The 18,310-nt window shown below is 37.1% G+C and overlaps 2 protein-coding genes across 3 annotated transcripts; both read left to right on the top strand.

Annotated features, from left to right (window-relative positions):
• The first annotated feature begins 321 nt into the window (after nucleotides 1–321).
• Nucleotides 322–8,012, top strand: LOC114183354 (pleiotropic drug resistance protein 1-like). Its single transcript, XM_028070358.2, has 24 exons — nucleotides 322–1,200; nucleotides 1,371–1,491; nucleotides 1,595–1,683; nucleotides 1,775–1,859; nucleotides 1,942–2,101; nucleotides 2,217–2,293; nucleotides 2,516–2,572; nucleotides 2,670–2,760; nucleotides 2,844–3,145; nucleotides 3,251–3,532; nucleotides 3,608–3,924; nucleotides 4,012–4,172; nucleotides 4,272–4,375; nucleotides 4,443–4,599; nucleotides 4,682–4,810; nucleotides 4,881–4,996; nucleotides 5,102–5,434; nucleotides 5,544–5,834; nucleotides 5,931–6,014; nucleotides 6,106–6,239; nucleotides 6,371–6,598; nucleotides 6,816–6,987; nucleotides 7,085–7,339; nucleotides 7,436–8,012. Exons 1-24 carry the CDS (start codon nucleotides 878–880, stop codon nucleotides 7,691–7,693), a joined length of 4,326 nt encoding a protein of 1,441 aa, XP_027926159.2. The 5' UTR covers nucleotides 322–877; the 3' UTR covers nucleotides 7,694–8,012.
• A 2,601-nt stretch (nucleotides 8,013–10,613) lies between these two features.
• LOC114183355 (pleiotropic drug resistance protein 1-like) lies at nucleotides 10,614–17,421 on the top strand. Of its 2 annotated transcripts, XM_028070360.2 has the most exons (21): nucleotides 10,615–11,153; nucleotides 11,250–11,370; nucleotides 11,467–11,640; nucleotides 11,726–11,885; nucleotides 11,997–12,073; nucleotides 12,166–12,219; nucleotides 12,322–12,996; nucleotides 13,112–13,428; nucleotides 13,526–13,686; nucleotides 13,790–13,893; nucleotides 13,981–14,125; nucleotides 14,219–14,299; nucleotides 14,420–14,544; nucleotides 14,665–14,997; nucleotides 15,121–15,411; nucleotides 15,508–15,591; nucleotides 15,679–15,812; nucleotides 15,905–16,132; nucleotides 16,254–16,425; nucleotides 16,554–16,808; nucleotides 16,947–17,421. In XM_028070360.2, exons 1-21 carry the CDS (start codon nucleotides 10,828–10,830, stop codon nucleotides 17,205–17,207), a joined length of 4,278 nt encoding a protein of 1,425 aa, XP_027926161.2. In that variant the 5' UTR covers nucleotides 10,615–10,827; the 3' UTR covers nucleotides 17,208–17,421. The 2 variants fall into 2 exon arrangements, with proteins under 2 accessions (XP_085528999.1, XP_027926161.2); XM_085672873.1 differs by having other exon boundaries at nucleotides 10,614–11,153; nucleotides 11,250–11,640.
• The last annotated feature ends 889 nt before the right edge of the window (nucleotides 17,422–18,310 follow it).

Genomic DNA, 18,310 nt, shown 5'->3' with positions numbered 1-18,310 from the left:
TTCATGAATTTTTAACTGCCAAACGCAATATCCAAACCCTGATTTCTTAAGGTTTTAGCATGGCCACGTTCCATGTTTTTAACCAACCCTTTCTTTTTGCTTTACCAACCTTCTTCATTATGGTAAAGTGTAATATGAAACAAAATACTAGCATTACTCGAAAGACGTTGTCCTCCCAAAATTTATTATTATGTTGGCAATCACGCATTAGTTTAAATGCTTTTTCCTCATAGAAACTAAGACGAAAAATTCAACCAGTATAGATTGATTGATTATACAATCTGTCAAATATTTGTTTTAAGTATTACACGTAACTGTATGTTACTTTACTTCTATCTTTGTTTGCTAAATAAATTCATAGTAGTCTGCATCTCCTTCTTTTCTATCTTACTTTGATCTTTTTTGTAATTCCAACACACCTACCCAGATGATGTTAAGAGTTCAAATCAAAGAGTTCTATTCTCTTAAGTTTTTCATTTGATAACAAGTGTGCCACCTAATCCATTGCTGCAAGAGTCACACTCTGCTACTCTCAAAACTTCAGTGTGGAGTCCTTATAATTTACAAGGAGGACTTTCATTTAGCATGTCGCTCTTTTCTTTCAGATAGTAGGACTAAAAGGAGTGAACTGCACCAGCAAAGAGATTTTGTTCCAATATGTTTTAGCAACTGAGTTCAATCCATTTAGTCCACCCTTTCTTCTGATATTTTTGTTTTTAAATGAGTGGCTGCAACACTACTACTCCATGGATTAGAATGATGTTTGAATAACAGTCGTTTGGCTAAAATATAATATCTTCTGAAGACGCTGATTTATTGAGTTTGAGAAGTTATTGAAGCTCCATTTTATTTTTTTTTTCACCTTTTTCTGTTGACAATGGCCAATGGTAACCCGACTAAAGGTACTAGCAGCTTTCAAGTAAGCCGTTCTTCAATTTGGAGAGACGGAAGTGGAGTTTTTTCAAGGAATTCATTTGAAGAAGATGATGAAGAAGCTCTGAAGTGGGCTGCACTTGAAAAGCTCCCTACTTACAATCGTTTAAAGAAAGGCTTGTTAATCACATCCAATGGTGAGGTGAAGGAAATTGATGTCACTGATATTGGAACACAGGAAAGGAAGCATGTGTTGGAGAGGTTGGTAAGAGATGCTGAAGAGGACAATGAAAAGTTTCTGTTGAAGCTGAGGGAAAGAATTGACAGGTAATAAATTCATTTCTAGTATTTCCTTCGTCGTGTCTTGGTTCATGTGATCCATATATATATACATTCTATGACAACATTACAAGTTAAATATTGTTTTGTTTTCATGCCTTTCCCTGACATTGCATCTATGAGTTTTCTACCTATTCACTATCTTTCAATATTTCTAGAGTTGGGATTAGTTTTCCCACAATTGAAGCTAGATTTGAGCATCTGAATGTTGAAGCAGAAGCTTATGTTGGCAGCAGAGCCTTACCGACATTCTTCAACTTCATTGTTAATACAGTAGAGGTAAACCATGTACCGATTTGATACTTTTTTTTCCCATCAAAACTATAGTTGCATTTTGTTTATCTTTGATCTACAACTAATTATGATGAATTTGATCATTCAGAGTTACTTGAACTATATGCATATTCTTTCTAGCAAAAAGAAGCACGTGAACATTCTTAAAGATGTTAGTGGAATTGTAAAACCTTGCAGGTGAGAGAGTAGAATTGAAAGGATTCAAAAATCTGAAACCTCATTCATTTTCCAATATCTTAGTCTCATACTTCATCGTTGCATGTATCAGGATGACATTGCTTTTAGGTCCTCCAAGTTCTGGAAAAACCACACTCCTTTTGGCTCTGGCAGGAAAGCTTGATCCAGATCTTAAGGTGAAAAAAGAATTCCACTTTTCTTCATTGGCTTTCTGTTTCAATTGGTTATGTCCAACTCAAGTGCTGATTTATTCTGCAGGTTTCTGGGAGAGTGACTTATAATGGGCATGAGATGAATGAATTTGTACCCCAGAGAACTTCTGCCTATATTAGTCAACATGATGTTCATATAGGAGAAATGACTGTTAGGGAAACCTTGGCTTTCTCTGCAAGGTGCCAAGGTGTTGGATCACGTTATGGTTAGTCAGCTATTTATTTACCTTGGAAATCTTTTGGCTTCATGCTGCTATTGAAAGTGATAACTTCCACTTGTGTGATCCAATCATGACTTGGTATTGTTTTAACCGTGTACAGATTTGCTATCTGAACTGTCAAGAAGAGAGATAGCAGCGAATATTAAGCCTGACCCTATTGTTGATATCTATATGAAGGTGAACACGGAGCTTTGAAGTGTGGTTTTGTGTCCAACACTTCCCTTCAAAAATATGTTTTGGGAAGATTACTTGTGTTGAATTTGAAAGTAAAAACTGCTTAGGGGAAAATCATTTCAGTTATTGAAGTTTGCTAAAGGCTATGATTAAATAAAAATTCACTGAATTTATATTGTGATGAACAAGTTGTCTTTTCATGTTCCTGACTTCTGGTGATACCAGGCAACAGCATCTAAAAGCCAGGAAGCAAATCAAATGATGACAGAATACATACTTAAGGTGATATAATACCTTCAGTATCTGTTCTGACTCTCACTCCTACTTCAAAAATACATTCTTAATAGCTCTCAATAATTTGTTCATTTGTTGTTTACAGATCTTGGGGCTGGAAATGTGTGCTGATATTGTGGTGGGGGATGAAATGTTGCGAGGTATATCTGGTGGGCAAAGGAAGCGTGTTACTACAGGTGGTGATCCAAATTGTCCATGCAAGTTATTCCAATTCAGTTTCTGCATTCTATTTTCATATTTTTGCATGCATTATTTGCAGGGGAGATGTTGGTTGGTCCAACAAATGCCCTGTTCATGGATGAAATATCTTCTGGCTTGGACAGCTCCACAACTGTTCAAATTATCAAGTGTCTCAGACAAATTGTTCACATTCTAGATGGAACAGCAGTTATCTCACTATTGCAACCAGAACCAGAGACATACGAACTTTTTGATGACATAATCCTCCTCTCCAACGGCCAAATAGTATATCAAGGACCTCGTGAATTCGTCCTTGAATTTTTTGAATCTATGGGTTTCAGATGTCCTGAGAGGAAAGCTGTGGCTGATTTCCTCCAAGAAGTGAATCAATATTTTCCTTTTCTTATCTCATACACATTATGAATTTGGAAGAAAAATATGCATGAGTATGATCAGAATATCAAATGTGTTTATATTCATTCCCAGGTGACTTCAAGGAAGGATCAACAACAGTACTGGATCCACGAAGATGAGCCATACAGTTTTGTTACAGTTAACGAATTTGCGAAGGCATTTCAATGCTTCCATGTTGGTAGAGAACTTAGAGATGAACTAGCCATTCAATTTGACAAGACAAAGAACCACCCAGCTGCATTAACTACTAAGAAGTACGGGGTAGACATGAAGGAGCTTCTGAAAGCTAACTTCTCAAGGGAATATTTGCTTATGAAGAGGAATGCATTTGTTCACATCTTCAAGCTATCTCAAGTTAGTTTTATATGTTTGATTGTAATGTATCTTATTTTTGTTTTGCATGTGTGATTTTTCTCCTTTTTCCATCAGCTTGCAGTGATGGCAGTGATAGCAATGACAGTATTCCTGCGTACCGAGATGCATAAGGGTTCTGTGGATAACGGGGGAGTTTACACTGGTGCACTTTTTTTCTCCATAGTAATGGTGTTGTTTAATGGGATGGCTGATATTTCAATGAATGTAGCAAAGCTTCCTATATTTTACAAGCAAAGGGACCTCCTATTTTACCCTGCATGGGCATATGCTATTCCCAACTGGGTCCTCAAAATCCCTATTACATTGGCTGAAGTAGTTGTCTGGGTATCTATCACCTACTATGTAATTGGATTTGATCCAAGTGTTGGGAGGTAACTAATCTATCTTCATCTACTTTGGACTTAAGAAGACTCACTGTGATTGTGTGGCATTAGATTTGAGATGTGCCAATGATGCAGGTTTTTCAAACAATATCTTCTGTTACTGCTACTTGGCCAGATGGCTTCTGCATTGTTTCGTACAATTGCAGCAACTGGTAGGAATATGATTATAGCCAACACATTTGGATCATTTGCAATAGTCACCCTTCTGACGCTGGGCGGTTTTATATTGTCAAGAGGTACAAGTATTCAATAGATGCAATGCAACAAACGTTTGTAGTTTTCAAATTTTTGAACCTTACATGTTTGCTTTGCCTTTTGATTTTCTCTTGAAATAGAGGATGTTAAGAAATGGTGGACATGGGGTTACTGGATTTCACCAATAATGTATGAGCAGAATGCTATGATGGTCAATGAGTTCCTCGGCCAGAGTTGGAGCCACGTAATTTCTTGAATCATCAAACTTCAAAATATTTTCCAATTTGTAATAAATAAATTTTCAACTACAGGTTCTTCCTAATTCAACTGAGTCACTGGGAATTGAGGTTCTGAAGTCTCGCGGATTCTTCACTCATGCATCGTGGTATTGGATAGGGGTAGGAGCATTGCTCGGATTTGTTGCTCTATTGAACATCACATTCACTCTGGCTCTCACTTTTCTCAACCGTGAGTATTTCCTCCACACTGTTTTTATATTCATGAAGAAATTTTACTGTGACTCACTTATGCTATGCTAATGATTGAGCAGCACTTGAGAAGCCACAGGCTATCATCTTGAAAGAATCTCATGGAAATAAGCATGAAGACAAAACTCTACAAGATATTGGATTACCACTTAAACTCCCAGGAAATGGTCCAAGTAGCAGCATAGAAACAGGTGATTTATTTTGTGTAATTCACATCAATTCTTTCAGATTTTGAAAAACCTTTCAATTTTCATGCACCAGTGAGGCCAAAGGAAGTTGCCGAGCCCAGCCACGGGAGGAAAAGAGGAATGATTCTTCCATTTGAGCCACATTCTCTTACCTTTGACGGAATCACTTACTCAGTAGACATGCCACAGGTTGATTTCCACGAAAACACCGTAGATAATAAGCACATTATCCTATCATATTCGTAAGTCTGCTTCTTCCAGTAAAACAAAATCCGTTTTGATTTCAACTTGCAGGAAATGAAGAATCATGGAGTAATTGAGGACAGATTAGTCCTTCTGAAGGGTGTTAGCGGTGCATTTAGGCCAGGCATCCTCACAGCTCTGATGGGGGTGAGTGGAGCAGGTAAAACAACTCTGTTGGATGTGTTGGCAGGAAGGAAAACTGGAGGGTACATTGAAGGCACAATCACAGTTTCAGGGTATCCTAAAAGACAAGAAACATATGCTAGAATCTCTGGCTACTGTGAGCAGAACGATATCCACTCTCCTAATGTTACAGTCTATGAATCATTGCTCTACTCAGCGTGGCTTCGTTTATCTCCTGAAGTCAATTCTGAAACCAGAAAGGTAGCATATAAAGTCCAACAAGACACATTAGCAATTGTCTATGCTAACTGAACTGATCATAGATTTATAGTTAGTGATCTTAAGTGCCGAATCTTATGAATGATTACAGATGTTCATTGAGGAAGTCATGGAACTGGTGGAGTTGAACTTACTGAGGGAAGCTTTGGTTGGTTTGCCTGGTGTGAGTGGTCTCTCCACTGAACAGCGCAAGAGACTAACTATAGCAGTTGAGCTAGTGGCTAATCCCTCCATAATATTCATGGATGAACCAACGTCAGGTTTAGATGCCAGAGCAGCTGCCATTGTTATGAGAACAGTTAGAAACATAGTGGACACAGGAAGAACAATTGTTTGCACCATCCATCAACCAAGCATAGACATATTTGAAGCTTTTGATGAGGTGAGTGCTGTTCTTGATCAAATGATGCCGTGTTTTCTCATTTTTCTTTTTGACTTGCCTCACCAATGAACATAATAATAAAAAATTTGGTTTCAGCTTTTCCTACTAAAGCGAGGAGGACAAGAAATATATGTTGGACCATTGGGTCGTCATTCTAATGAACTCATTGAGTATTTTGAGGTAAGGCGTGTCTGAAAAAAACAGTGACATTTATAGTTCATGATGTTTGTTACGATATTACAGTACTGTTTCTATTCTTGCTTTCATGCAGAGGATTGAAGGGGTTGGTAAAATCAAAGATGGACACAACCCAGCAGCATGGATGTTGGAGATTACAACTTCGGCACGGGAAAAGGATTTGAATATTGACTTTGCTGACATATACAAAAATTCAGAACTATATAGGTAAGTTGGTTTGTTTTGTAGTGTACTTGTGTTACTGCACATTCTACTTTAGCAAAAAATGAATATGTTTTAAAAAAATATGTTACCTAGTTCAAACTAGTTCTGAAAAAAACATGTATTCCATGTGTTAGGAGGAACAAAGCACATGTAGAAGAATTGAGCAAGCCTGCTTCAGGTTTCAAGGAACTTCATTTTTCTTCACAATATGCACAGCCATTTTTCATTCAATGCAAGGCCTGTCTATGGAAACAGCATTGGTCGTACTGGCGCAACCCTCCATATACTGCAGTGAGATTTTTGTTCACTGCATTCGTAGCTTTGATGTTTGGGACAATGTTCTGGGACCTAGGATCCAAAACGTGAGTTACTATTGGTTAATGTATGGTTAAAAAGAGTAATATATCTCCCTTCAAATCTTCTTGATACTTTGTGCTACTAGTCTTGTAACATAATGCATACCACAAAAAGCAAGTACGCGTATCAATGAGAGAATTTTTAAAGAGGATTAGAGCTATTTTATTAAAAAAACATGCACAAGTTTTGTTAAATCCATATCCTCTTATGAACAACATGCAGAAGAAGGAAACAAGATCTGTTTAATGCTATTGGTTCAATGTACAACGCCATTCTCTTCCTTGGGGTTCAGAATGCGTTTTCTGTGCAACCAGTTGTGGCCATTGAACGAACAGTCTTTTATAGAGAAAGAGCAGCTGGAATGTATTCAGCCATTCCCTATGCTTTTGCACAGGTAGCTCATGACTTCTAGAAGCAATATTTAGTATATTTTATGTCAGTTTTACATCTCAATCCAATTAATGTAAATTAATACACCTTTTACTTGTTAGGTTGTAATAGAGATACCATACACTTTTGTCCAAGCTGTAACATATGGCATCATAGTTTATGCAATGATCGGATTCGAATGGACTGCATCCAAATTCTTTTGGTATTTGTTCTTCATGTACTTCACATTTTTGTACTTCACCTTCTATGGCATGATGACTGTGGCTGTAACACCGAACCAACACATTGCTTCAATTGTGGCAACTTCATTTTACGGACTTTGGAATCTGTTTTCTGGATTTGTTGTTCCACAACCTGTAAGTCGCGTAAAATGTAGTGACCAATGCATGTGAGAAAATTAAGTGGCTGCACATATATGCTGATGTTTTAGTTTTATTTTGTATTTTCTATAGAACATTCCTGTGTGGTGGAGATGGTACTATTGGGCATGTCCTGTGGCTTGGACCTTATATGGATTGGCAGCATCACAGTTTGGGGATGTAACAAGCACAGTTGAGGCAAACGAGACAGTGAAAGAGTTTCTGAGAAGATACTTTGGCTACAGAGAAGATTTTGTTGGAGTTGCTGCTGGTGTAGTTGTTGGGTTTGCAGTGCTATTTGCTACTATCTTTGCTCTTTCTGTGAAGGTTTTCAATTTTGAAAGGCGATAGAATAGAGTACATGCTTTCAAGTGAATGCCACTGGTGTAAAATATATAAAAGAAAGAGAAAAAAAAGAAGATATAATGTTAATGGTAGTTTTGAATTCGGTGATGATCCCTTTGTAATTATAGGTGGCTTATCACGTTTCTCAGTTTGGACTTTGGAGCTACCGTAAGTTGGGATTTAATCAACTATTTGTCCAACCAGGTTCAATGTCTCTGGTTCATCTAGAGAAAACATTGACCCATGTTCTTCTTATCTATGTAGTAAAGACACACTTGTCATTGTTATTTATTGCTATTGTTATCTAATGTAGCATACAATAATGAAGTTTCTATTTGTGTGTGGTTGGGTTTCGGTGATACTCATCAGATGGCAAATAAGTTATAAAATTATTTTGAACAACAAAACAAAATCACAAATGGCAAGTTGCAAATGATTGAAAATGCATGTAAATGTGAGTTTATGTCCTACATTGAGTAGAGATCTAAAGTTAAATATATCATAAAAGAAGATCTATAAATGTATTGAATTGTTTTTGTTCCGATTCCGACCCAAGTTCGTTCGGTAGCCATCGTTAGGAATAACCACTGCATTACCGAGGTATTGTCCGCTTTGGAGCGTTTTGAGCTCCGTCACGGTTTTGTCCTTAAAAGGCACCTCAACCTCAATTTCTAAGCGATGTGGGACTTATTGGGTATACCGGAACAAGTCCCCAGTTGAGGGCAAGGGAAGTTGAAGGGGAGTTGTTGGTCTCCATGGTGGGCGTCAATGTTCCGATTCCGACCTATTTCTTTATGTGATTGGATTCATATCTCGCCGTGAATCTCCTTTTTGGGACTCATCACAAATTACATGTCACCCTTGCATCACTAGTCTTAGAAAAAAGGTACAAAAGAGGTGGCAAAGACAATTTGACAAAAAATGTTAGTATCAATTTCCCCGTCCCACCTTCCCACCTTGTTCATAATGTCTTCCGATATAGTTTAGTCTCCTTTGGGGTGTACTAAAAAAATAAAATAAATCACTCTGCATACCCTACGAGTCAGGTCAAAACCAGAAACATGATTGTATTCATTGTGTGTAAAATCATAGAATGGTTGCATATTATTTTAAAACTTTCAGGCTAAGAACCAAATTAATGAATATGTTTTTTTTTTTAGAAATAAATAAAGCATCTAGAAGAAAGAGCAATTTAAAATAGAAACATGGTCTTTGGTCCAGCCACCGAATCCGATCCGATTAATTAATTCGGATAAGAAAGAGACACGAGAGAACGAGTCCAACATCATTTTATTGATTGATTTTACGAGTGGCATCTAAATGGTAACTTAAGGTTTCATCTTTCGTACATTTTTTCTAAATAAACAAACTTGTTGGCTGCTTTTCTGTATACATTGGGTACTTTATTCCATCTAGAAGTCTTGCAACTTGTTCAAGCTTTTCTGGATAAACAATTTTAAAACCTTATACACACTGTAGTTCTGAATTGATGCTATGCTGTGATCACAAGATTCATGAACACCAAACAATTCTAGATGGCCCCATACACGCTTTAAGAAAGAAAAGTTTAATAACTATTATATTTTTCTTATAATTCTTCTTTACTTCTATAAAAAATTGAAATTTGTCAAAATTTTAAGGGAGGTAATTTGGAGCATTAAAATTCAAAGGACTAAATTGTTGCAAGTGACAATCAATCAATTGTACCGTGACAGAGATCAAATGGACGGGATCATAATCAAATAAATCGTGGCATTTGGGCTTGTGGTACAGTCCTAAGTAAAAAGAATTGTGCCCTCACTAACAGCTATAGTTTTTAGTCAAGTGATAAACGTTTGATCTAACATAAATTTTTTCTTTTTTTTCAACAAATGAAGAACCGATCAATTTCAGTGACCGGTTTCAGATATAAAATTTTTGTTCACCCAGAGAGTCAAGTCAAGGCTTTGATCGTTTCTAGTTGCAATTGTTTTGGAAATGAAGACTCAAAAGCAATACTATTGAGATTCAAACTTTCAGGCATTTATTTTCTTTAAAATAAAGAAACGGAAATTTCCACTTATGTTCTTGTTTTACTGTTGATTTCTATTTTTAATAGAAACGATTTTCTTTCTGTCTTGATTTTAATAAGGTGTCATGTCTTGTCTCGAATCTTTCAATTTACAGCCCGAAAGTTCAGGCTCCAAAGTCTTCACTGGATATATTTTTTTGGATAATTCTAATCTTTTGAATGACATTATTTTGTTTTTATTTTTGATATTTTATTATCCTTTCTCAATTATTTTTGCTGAATTATATTATTAACATTGTCAACTAGTGTTAGGATCATTAATCATTATCCCAACGTGAACTAGCGGGTTTAGCCGCCTTATTTTAATCCAATAATTAAGAGCAATACCTGTCTTACGTTTTTTTTAAATTTTTTGGTTAGTTATTAAATTGTTTTTTCTTAATCAAGACACCTTAGTACAAGAGATAACTAGTTGATGATCATATATATATATATATATATATATATATATATATATATTAATAGCATTATAAAGTAATGCGTGGGTTTTACGATTCCGTACCAACTGATAATTAATAACATGATAAACAAAATTTGTTTCTTTTTATCTATTTACAGTTGGTTATTAATTAATACTGTGATTAACGGTTGAATAGTGTTTAGTGCAGTAATTTTTGTTGGGTGACAGTGAAACATTGAGCGCATTTATCAGTTGTTTAAGATATTGTGAAAATGACAGTTACTAAAGTAACATAAGATTTGGTGTTTGGCATGATTTTCTGTTATTAAAGAAAATAAAAGAGAAGGAAAAGGTGGTATGAATGAGTAGCGGTATTTCATATTTAATTTCAAGGTTTGACTCTTGAATATCAATGGCCGCCTCGTTTTGCCGTCAAAAGTATATATAGAGAGACATGGTTTTCCGATTCCCTACTACTCATTTCAGAAAAGAAGGAACCGCATTTCGCTCTCATTTCACATTCTTTCATTCTTTTACCTTCACCACAAAGCAACGCAGACAGTGGTGTCTGGTTCCGTCACCTTGTCGAACAAGAAGAAAAAGAAGAGAAAGAGAGAAAGAAAAAACAGGGTGGTGCGGTGTGGCGGGTAACCGCGAGAATCTGAGAGAATGGAGGGCAGCGATATATACAGAGCAAGTAACAGTATGCGATCGAGAAGTTCGACGGTTTGGAGAAACAACAGTGTGGAGGTATTCTCAAGGTCTTCACGCGAAGAAGATGACGAAGAAGCTCTCAAATGGGCTGCTCTCGAGAAGCTCCCCACCTACAACCGTCTCAGGAAAGGTCTGCTGACAGCATCCCATGGAGCCGCCAACGAAATCGACGTGGCTGATCTTGGCTTCCAAGACAGACAGAAGCTTCTTGAGAGGCTGGTCAAGGTGGCTGAGGAGGACAACGAGAGGTTCTTGTTGAAGCTCAAGGAGCGTATTGACAGGTTCATTACCTCTTCCTAACACAACTGTATCAACCCATACATAACCTTTTCAGAGACTCATTTTTTTTTCCTGTTTTCACTTGCTGCTTTTTACAGAGTTGGACTTGATATTCCCACTATTGAAGTTCGATACGAGCACCTGAAGATTGAGGCAGAGGCTTTTGTGGGAGGCAGAGCTTTGCCCTCTTTCATCAACTCTGCCACTAATGTCATTGAGGTACTGAATTTGCTCCTTCCATTTCCTGTAATTTCGAGTTTCTTTGTTCTTTTTTCCTCTGCAATTAGTCTCTCAACACGGTTGTTGATCTTGCAGGGGTTTTTTAACGCGCTCCATATCATCCCCAGCAGAAAGAAACACGTCACTATTCTCAAAGATGTCAGCGGGGTTATTAAACCTCGCAGGATGACACTGCTTTTGGGTCCTCCAAGTTCGGGAAAGACCACACTCCTCTTGGCCTTGTCAGGAAAACTTGATAAAAGTCTTCAGGTTAATCACATTTCTTTACTATTATATATATTGACAGAAAGAAAGAAAGAAAGAAATACTAATATGATACCAATGTGTTGTTCAGGTATCTGGAAAAGTGACTTACAATGGACACGAACTGAACGAGTTTGTACCCCAGAGAACCGCTGCTTACATCAGCCAGCACGATGTTCACATTGGAGAAATGACTGTGAGGGAAACCTTGGCTTTCTCCGCAAGGTGCCAAGGGGTTGGATCACGTTATGGTTAGTTTCCCTTTGCCTCCCCTCTCTAACTAACCTTTACAAAATCTAATTTAACATGTATGCAGCGTAACTAAGAATGACTGATCATCATTTAATTCTTTGAATCCGCAGACATGCTATCTGAGTTGTCTAGAAGAGAGAAAGCAGCAAATATTAAGCCTGACCCAGATCTTGATGTCTACATGAAGGTCACCAAACAAGCTCTTGTTAATCTTTTTTTCAGTAAAATAGAACAACCAAAACTTGGATTGCATCTGATTATAGTCTTTTGATGTAACAGGCAACTGCAACTGCAGGCCAGGAGTCAAGCATAGTGACAGATTATACAATGAAGGTAATGCTTAAACAAACATGGTTCAATTCAATTATGTGATGACATGCTAGAGCTTGCTTCGAAGGCCAGCATACTGAACTCGTTAACTGTTTATCTTTGCAGATTCTGGGGTTAGATATATGTGCTGATACCATGGTGGGGGATGAAATGTTGCGTGGGATCTCTGGAGGGCAAAGGAAGCGTGTTACTACTGGAGAGATGTTGGTTGGACCAGCGAATGCTTTATTCATGGATGAAATCTCGACAGGGTTGGACAGTTCCACCACATTTCAGATTGTGAGCTCTCTCAGACAATATGTCCACATTCTAAATGGAACTGCTGTCATATCTTTGCTCCAGCCAGCACCCGAGACTTATGATCTTTTCGACGACATTATCTTGATCGCAGACGGCCAAGTTGTTTACCATGGCCCTCGTGAATATGTTCTGGACTTCTTTGAATCCATGGGTTTCAGATGTCCCGAGAGGAAAGGTGCTGCTGACTTCCTTCAAGAAGTGACTTCCAAGAAAGATCAAGCACAGTACTGGGTTCGCAGAGATCAACCATACAGATTTGTGACAGTTACTCAATTTGCTGAGGCATTTCAATCATTCCATATTGGTAGAAAACTTGGACAGGAGCTTGCAGTTCCATTTGACAAGACTAAGAGCCACCCGGCTGCATTGACCACTAAGCGGTTTGGTATCAACAAGAAGGAGCTGTTAAAGGCTAACTTCTCAAGAGAGTATTTGCTTATGAAAAGGAATTCGTTTGTTTACATCTTCAAGCTATGTCAGGTTGGTGCATGACTTCTACCTTGTTTCATATCAAGAAAAACTGCACACCCTTGTTCATTTACACGCATATATGATGATCATTTTTAATTACCGTTTTGCTCTTGATGCTTTTCAGCTTTTCATCATGGCGTTGATTGCATTGACGCTGTTTTTCCGAACGGAGATGCACCATGATAATCTTGATGATGCGGGTGTTTATGCTGGTGCTATCTTTTTTACAATAATGACGATTATGTTTAATGGAATGGCTGAGATTTCCATGACAATTGCTAAGCTTCCTGTTTTCTACAAGCAACGAGATCTTTTATTTTTTCCCTCTTGGGCATATGCTATTCCTTCGTGGATTCTCAAGATTCCCGTTACTATAGCAGAAGTTGGTCTTTGGGTTTTCCTGACCTACTATGTTATTGGGTTTGATCCAAATGTCGGGAGGTAAAGAAACTGGTTTGCGTTTTTTGCAGCTTGTGAATGTTTCCGCTTCTACCAATTTGCATGGTACTTATGATCTGAGTTCTTGAATTTGGTGCAGGCTCTTCAAACAGTACCTCATCCTGTTATTTATCAGTCAGATGGCTTCTGCATTATTCCGAGCCATTGCAGCACTGGGTAGAAACATGATTGTCGCAAATACGTTTGGATCCTTTGCAGTTCTCACGCTTCTAACATTGGGCGGTTTCATTCTGTCAAAGAGTAAGTTCAATTCATGCAAGCATGCGATTAAAAAATTGTTGCATTTCTAATAATGAAAAAACATAAGCTAACGCTTATTCGTGTTCCATTTCCAATGAAACAGGGGATATTAAAAAATGGTGGATTTGGGGTTTCTGGGTTTCACCGTTGATGTATGGGCAGAATGCTCTTATGAGCAACGAATTTCTTGGAAACAGTTGGCACAATGTAATTTCTTGACCTCTCAACCTAAGAATTTGTATGCTTCTTTGGTTCAGAAAAGTGTGATTCTAATTTCATTGCTATTAATTACAGGCTACCCACAATTTAGGACTTGAGTATCTGGACTCTCGCGCCTTCTTCAAAGATTCATATTGGTATTGGCTGGGCTTTGGGGCACTGGTTGGGTTTGTGCTCCTTTTCAACGTGTTGTTTGGTTTGGCTCTCGAATACCTTGACCGTGAGTACTTTTCATTTCATCTGTACTTTAAAATTCTCTCACAAATTCAATTCTAGGTCTTACTAATATCTATGCCTCTGAATGTCAATGCAGCATTTGATAAGCCACAGGCATTTATAGCTGAAGAACCAACTACTGATGCAAGCGCCACAGAAGTTGAATTACCACGCATAGGTGAGTTGTGGTGCTTATATATCACTCATATTGAATTCCAAGCGACAAGCATACTCCTATATCATCAGCAATTCGTATTATATTCCAAGACGTTGAACATTTTTTTCAATTGTCCTGCAGAAAACTCAGGAACAGATGGTTCTGTGGTGGAGTCTAGCCACGGAAAGAAAAAAGGAATGGTTCTTCCTTTTGAACCACATTCTATCACATTTGATGAAATCGTCTACTCTGTTGACATGCCACAGGTAAATCACATCCCACGGCTTAAATTTAGCATTCGGGTTTCTAACAGTGTCTCCATTCTAACACTTCTTCAGCCAGAAAAAAAAGAATTGATATCTGACTCCCTTGATTTCGACTTGCAGGAAATGAAGGAGCAAGGTGTACAAGAGGACAGACTGGTGCTTCTGAAGGGTGTTAGTGGTGCATTCAGGCCTGGTGTTCTCACCGCTTTGATGGGTGTAAGTGGTGCTGGTAAGACTACGTTGATGGATGTTCTGGCTGGTAGGAAAACCGGTGGATATATTGATGGAAGCATCAAAATTTCTGGGTACCCTAAGAAGCAAGAAACATTTGCCCGTATCTCTGGATACTGTGAGCAAAATGATATCCATTCACCTCATGTTACAGTTTACGAATCCTTGGTCTACTCAGCATGGCTACGTTTGCCTTCAAGTGTTGATTCCAAAACCAGAAAGGTTAGTTAGTAAGAACTGAGAAAAGTAAAAGCGTTTTAAGTTTATGTTTGTCATTGAGATAGCTGGTTTTGTCTTCTTAGAGGCTGATTGTTGGAACTTTTTGGATTTGACAAATGGTAACAGAGCTTTATTGAGGAAGTCATGGAATTGGTGGAGCTGAACCCATTGAGGAACTCGCTGGTTGGATTGCCCGGTGTGAGTGGCCTCTCTACTGAACAACGGAAAAGGTTGACTATTGCGGTTGAACTGGTGGCTAACCCGTCCATAATTTTCATGGATGAGCCTACATCTGGGCTAGATGCAAGAGCTGCTGCTATTGTCATGAGAACAGTCAGAAACACTGTGGACACTGGAAGAACCGTTGTATGCACCATCCATCAGCCCAGCATTGACATATTTGAAGCATTTGATGAGGTGAGTGATGACAATGACAAATGAAGACGTGTCTTACTAGGTTTCTCTCCCCTATTGGCCTTGAATCTAACATGATGTCTTTCTGTGTGATTCCAGCTATTCCTAATGAAGCGTGGAGGACAGGAAATATATGTCGGGCCACTGGGACGTCATTCTAGTCATCTGATCAAGTATTTTGAGGTAAGATCATACTTTAATAATCGAGTGAGAGCGACCAACATTCTTCACTCTAAATACTAAATTTTCCCAATAATTTCCACTGTCCAGAGCATTGATGGTGTGAGCAAAATCAAAGACGGATATAACCCTGCTACTTGGATGTTGGAAGTTACAACCACAGCTCAAGAGCTTAGTTTGGGTGTTGATTTCACTGACCTATACAAGAACTCTGATCTATATAGGTAAGGCAACGAAAGTGGATAGGAATTTACTAACTCTTGTATGTTTTCTTTGATTTTCATAATGCTTAAGTGTGTTTTTCATGGGTTTTCAGGAGAAACAAGCAGCTTATACAAGAATTGGGTCAGCCTGCTCCCGGTTCAAAGGATCTTCATTTCCCTACTCAATACGCTCAGTCCTTCTTGGTTCAATGCCAAGCTTGCTTATGGAAACAACGTTGGTCATATTGGCGTAATCCACCCTACACTGCTGTGAGGTTTTTCTTCACAACATTCATAGCCATAATGTTTGGAACGATGTTCTGGGACCTCGGAGGAAGACAGTAAGTCAAATAAATTCTTATTATTACTCTACAAAAGTAAAGTGCATCATGATATACATATATATGGTGTGACAACTTCCAAATTCCACTGGAGTTCTGATTCCGTGTTGTGCTTTTACAGCTCAACAAGAGGAGACCTGATGAATGCTTTAGGTTCAATGTATACTGCTGTTCTTTTCCTTGGAGTACAAAATTCTTCTTCCGTACAGCCAGTGGTGGCAGTTGAAAGGACTGTCTTTTACAGAGAAAAAGCTGCGGGAATGTATTCTGCCTTACCCTATGCATTTTCACAGGTATCATAAAATAACATCAGCATCATTTATTTTACAGACATTACTTACTAGTACTTTCGTTTGGATCACATCGATTATGTTAAGTAAAGTATCCAACCAACCAACAAACTTGGTTCTTTTTGTCACAGATTCTGGTGGAGCTACCCTATATCTTTTTCCAAGCAGTGACATACGGTGTAATAGTTTATGCCATGATCGGATTTGATTGGACTGCAGAGAAATTCTTTTGGTATCTATTTTTCATGTACTTCACACTGTTGTACTTCACCTTCTACGGCATGATGGCCGTGGCAGTGACACCAAACCACCATGTTGCTTCCATCGTAGCTGCTGCATTTTATGCAGTTTGGAATCTGTTCTCAGGATTTGTTGTTTCAAGACCTGTAAGTTGTTTATTGCCACCCTGCCTTAGAATAAATAAAATACATTGAGAAATGCATGCATATGTGATACGGTTTCAAGAGATGTACATGCATGATAATGATAATTTTAATAATAACATTGTTTTGTATTTTGAACAGAGCATCCCAATTTGGTGGAGATGGTACTATTGGGCATGTCCAGTGGCTTGGACCTTGTATGGATTGGTTGGATCTCAGTTTGGAGATATATTGGAAAATATGCCGTCTGAAAACAAGACTGTGAAAGATTTCGTAGAAGACAGTTATGGTATCAAACATGACTTCATCGGAGTTGCTGCTGTTGTGGTTGCTGGCATTGCAGTTCTCTTTGCATTTACTTTTGCTGTTGCAATCAAGACCTTTAACTTCCAAAAGAGATAGAGAAATAGGGAGATAGATTTTTCCAACCTGAAATATTCTTTGTATTTTCCCACTTTTTTTCGCCTTGTTTTTAATTTCTCTCTAAACTTGTAATGTTTGTTTGTATCTATAGTTTGTGTGCAACACCAGCCAATTTGAAGGCTGTACTAAAAAAATGTATGTATGATGAGTTTTGATACTTGCTTACAACATAATATTAAGCCAATTCTGTTCATCACACAATTTTATTTATTTATTTATTTGTTTTAATTTATTCTGGAATATAATAAGTTCTTAACCCACTTTTTAAAAATACTTTTGATGAAAGATGCAGATAATGAAGCATTTTTCATGCATGAAGCAGAACATAGGAATTCAGATCATAACCAACCTTTGTCAATGTATTTCAATTTCTACTAATACAAAATTCAAGCATAGTTAGTTTTGTCAGTGTCTTCAAACAGTCACCACTTCCTTACAGAATTTAACTCAATTTTATGCACAATGTGGTTTTAGTAACATGATGTTTATGAATAAGGTTATTTCCAATGTTTGACTGCTTAGTTACATAGTTAGCATTGAATTTGGTTCAACATATGCTAAATAAATGTACCATTAAATTCCTTCCGTTAAGCTTATTATTTTGTATGATGAGATTGATGGCATTTTTTTAACCTTTAGAGTAATTATATGACATTAATCATAATAAAGATTTATCTTTAAATCTTTAAAACATTATACATTATACCTTTCTTAATAATAATATTATTATTATTAGTTTTATTATTATTATTATTATTATCGTTTATATTAACGTCAGGATTAACATTAACATTAACATTAACATTATTATTATTATTATTATTATTATTATTATTATTATTATTATTATTATTATTATTATTATTATTATTATTATTATTATTAAACTAATAATATATTTAAACAATTCCTATACCGTAACAAACAACAATATACAAGTTAAAACATTTTATTTAATATAATATTTAATTAAAAAGTTTAACTAGAAATTTTAATCATTCCTTATTAATTATTATGTCAATTTTGTAATTTAACACAAATAAATTTATATCCAAATATTATTTTTTAATACTAATATTTAT

This window comes from Vigna unguiculata, chromosome 5 (assembly GCF_037176805.1).
Source record: "Vigna unguiculata cultivar grain cowpea cultivar isolate G323 ecotype 2 chromosome 5, ASM3717680v1, whole genome shotgun sequence".
Classification (NCBI taxonomy): domain Eukaryota; kingdom Viridiplantae; phylum Streptophyta; class Magnoliopsida; order Fabales; family Fabaceae; genus Vigna; species Vigna unguiculata.
Note: the sequence above shows the minus strand (reverse complement) of the source record. Positions and strands in the feature narration are given on the sequence as shown.

Bases quoted from the DNA above. Each gene is read 5' to 3' on its own strand.
- LOC114183354 (XM_028070358.2), top strand. From the start codon at position 878: ATGGCCAATGGTAACCCGACTAAAGGTACTAGCAGCTTTCAAGTAAGC. The intron at 4,173-4,271 runs GTACAAGTATTC...CTCTTGAAATAG, and splicing joins CGGTTTTATATTGTCAAGAG to AGGATGTTAAGAAATGGTGG. The intron at 5,835-5,930 runs GTGAGTGCTGTT...ATTTGGTTTCAG, and splicing joins TATTTGAAGCTTTTGATGAG to CTTTTCCTACTAAAGCGAGG.
- LOC114183355 (XM_085672873.1), top strand. From the start codon at position 10,828: ATGGAGGGCAGCGATATATACAGAGCAAGTAACAGTATGCGATCGAGA. The intron at 12,074-12,165 runs GTCACCAAACAA...TTGATGTAACAG, and splicing joins ATCTTGATGTCTACATGAAG to GCAACTGCAACTGCAGGCCA. The intron at 12,220-12,321 runs GTAATGCTTAAA...TTATCTTTGCAG, and splicing joins TGACAGATTATACAATGAAG to ATTCTGGGGTTAGATATATG.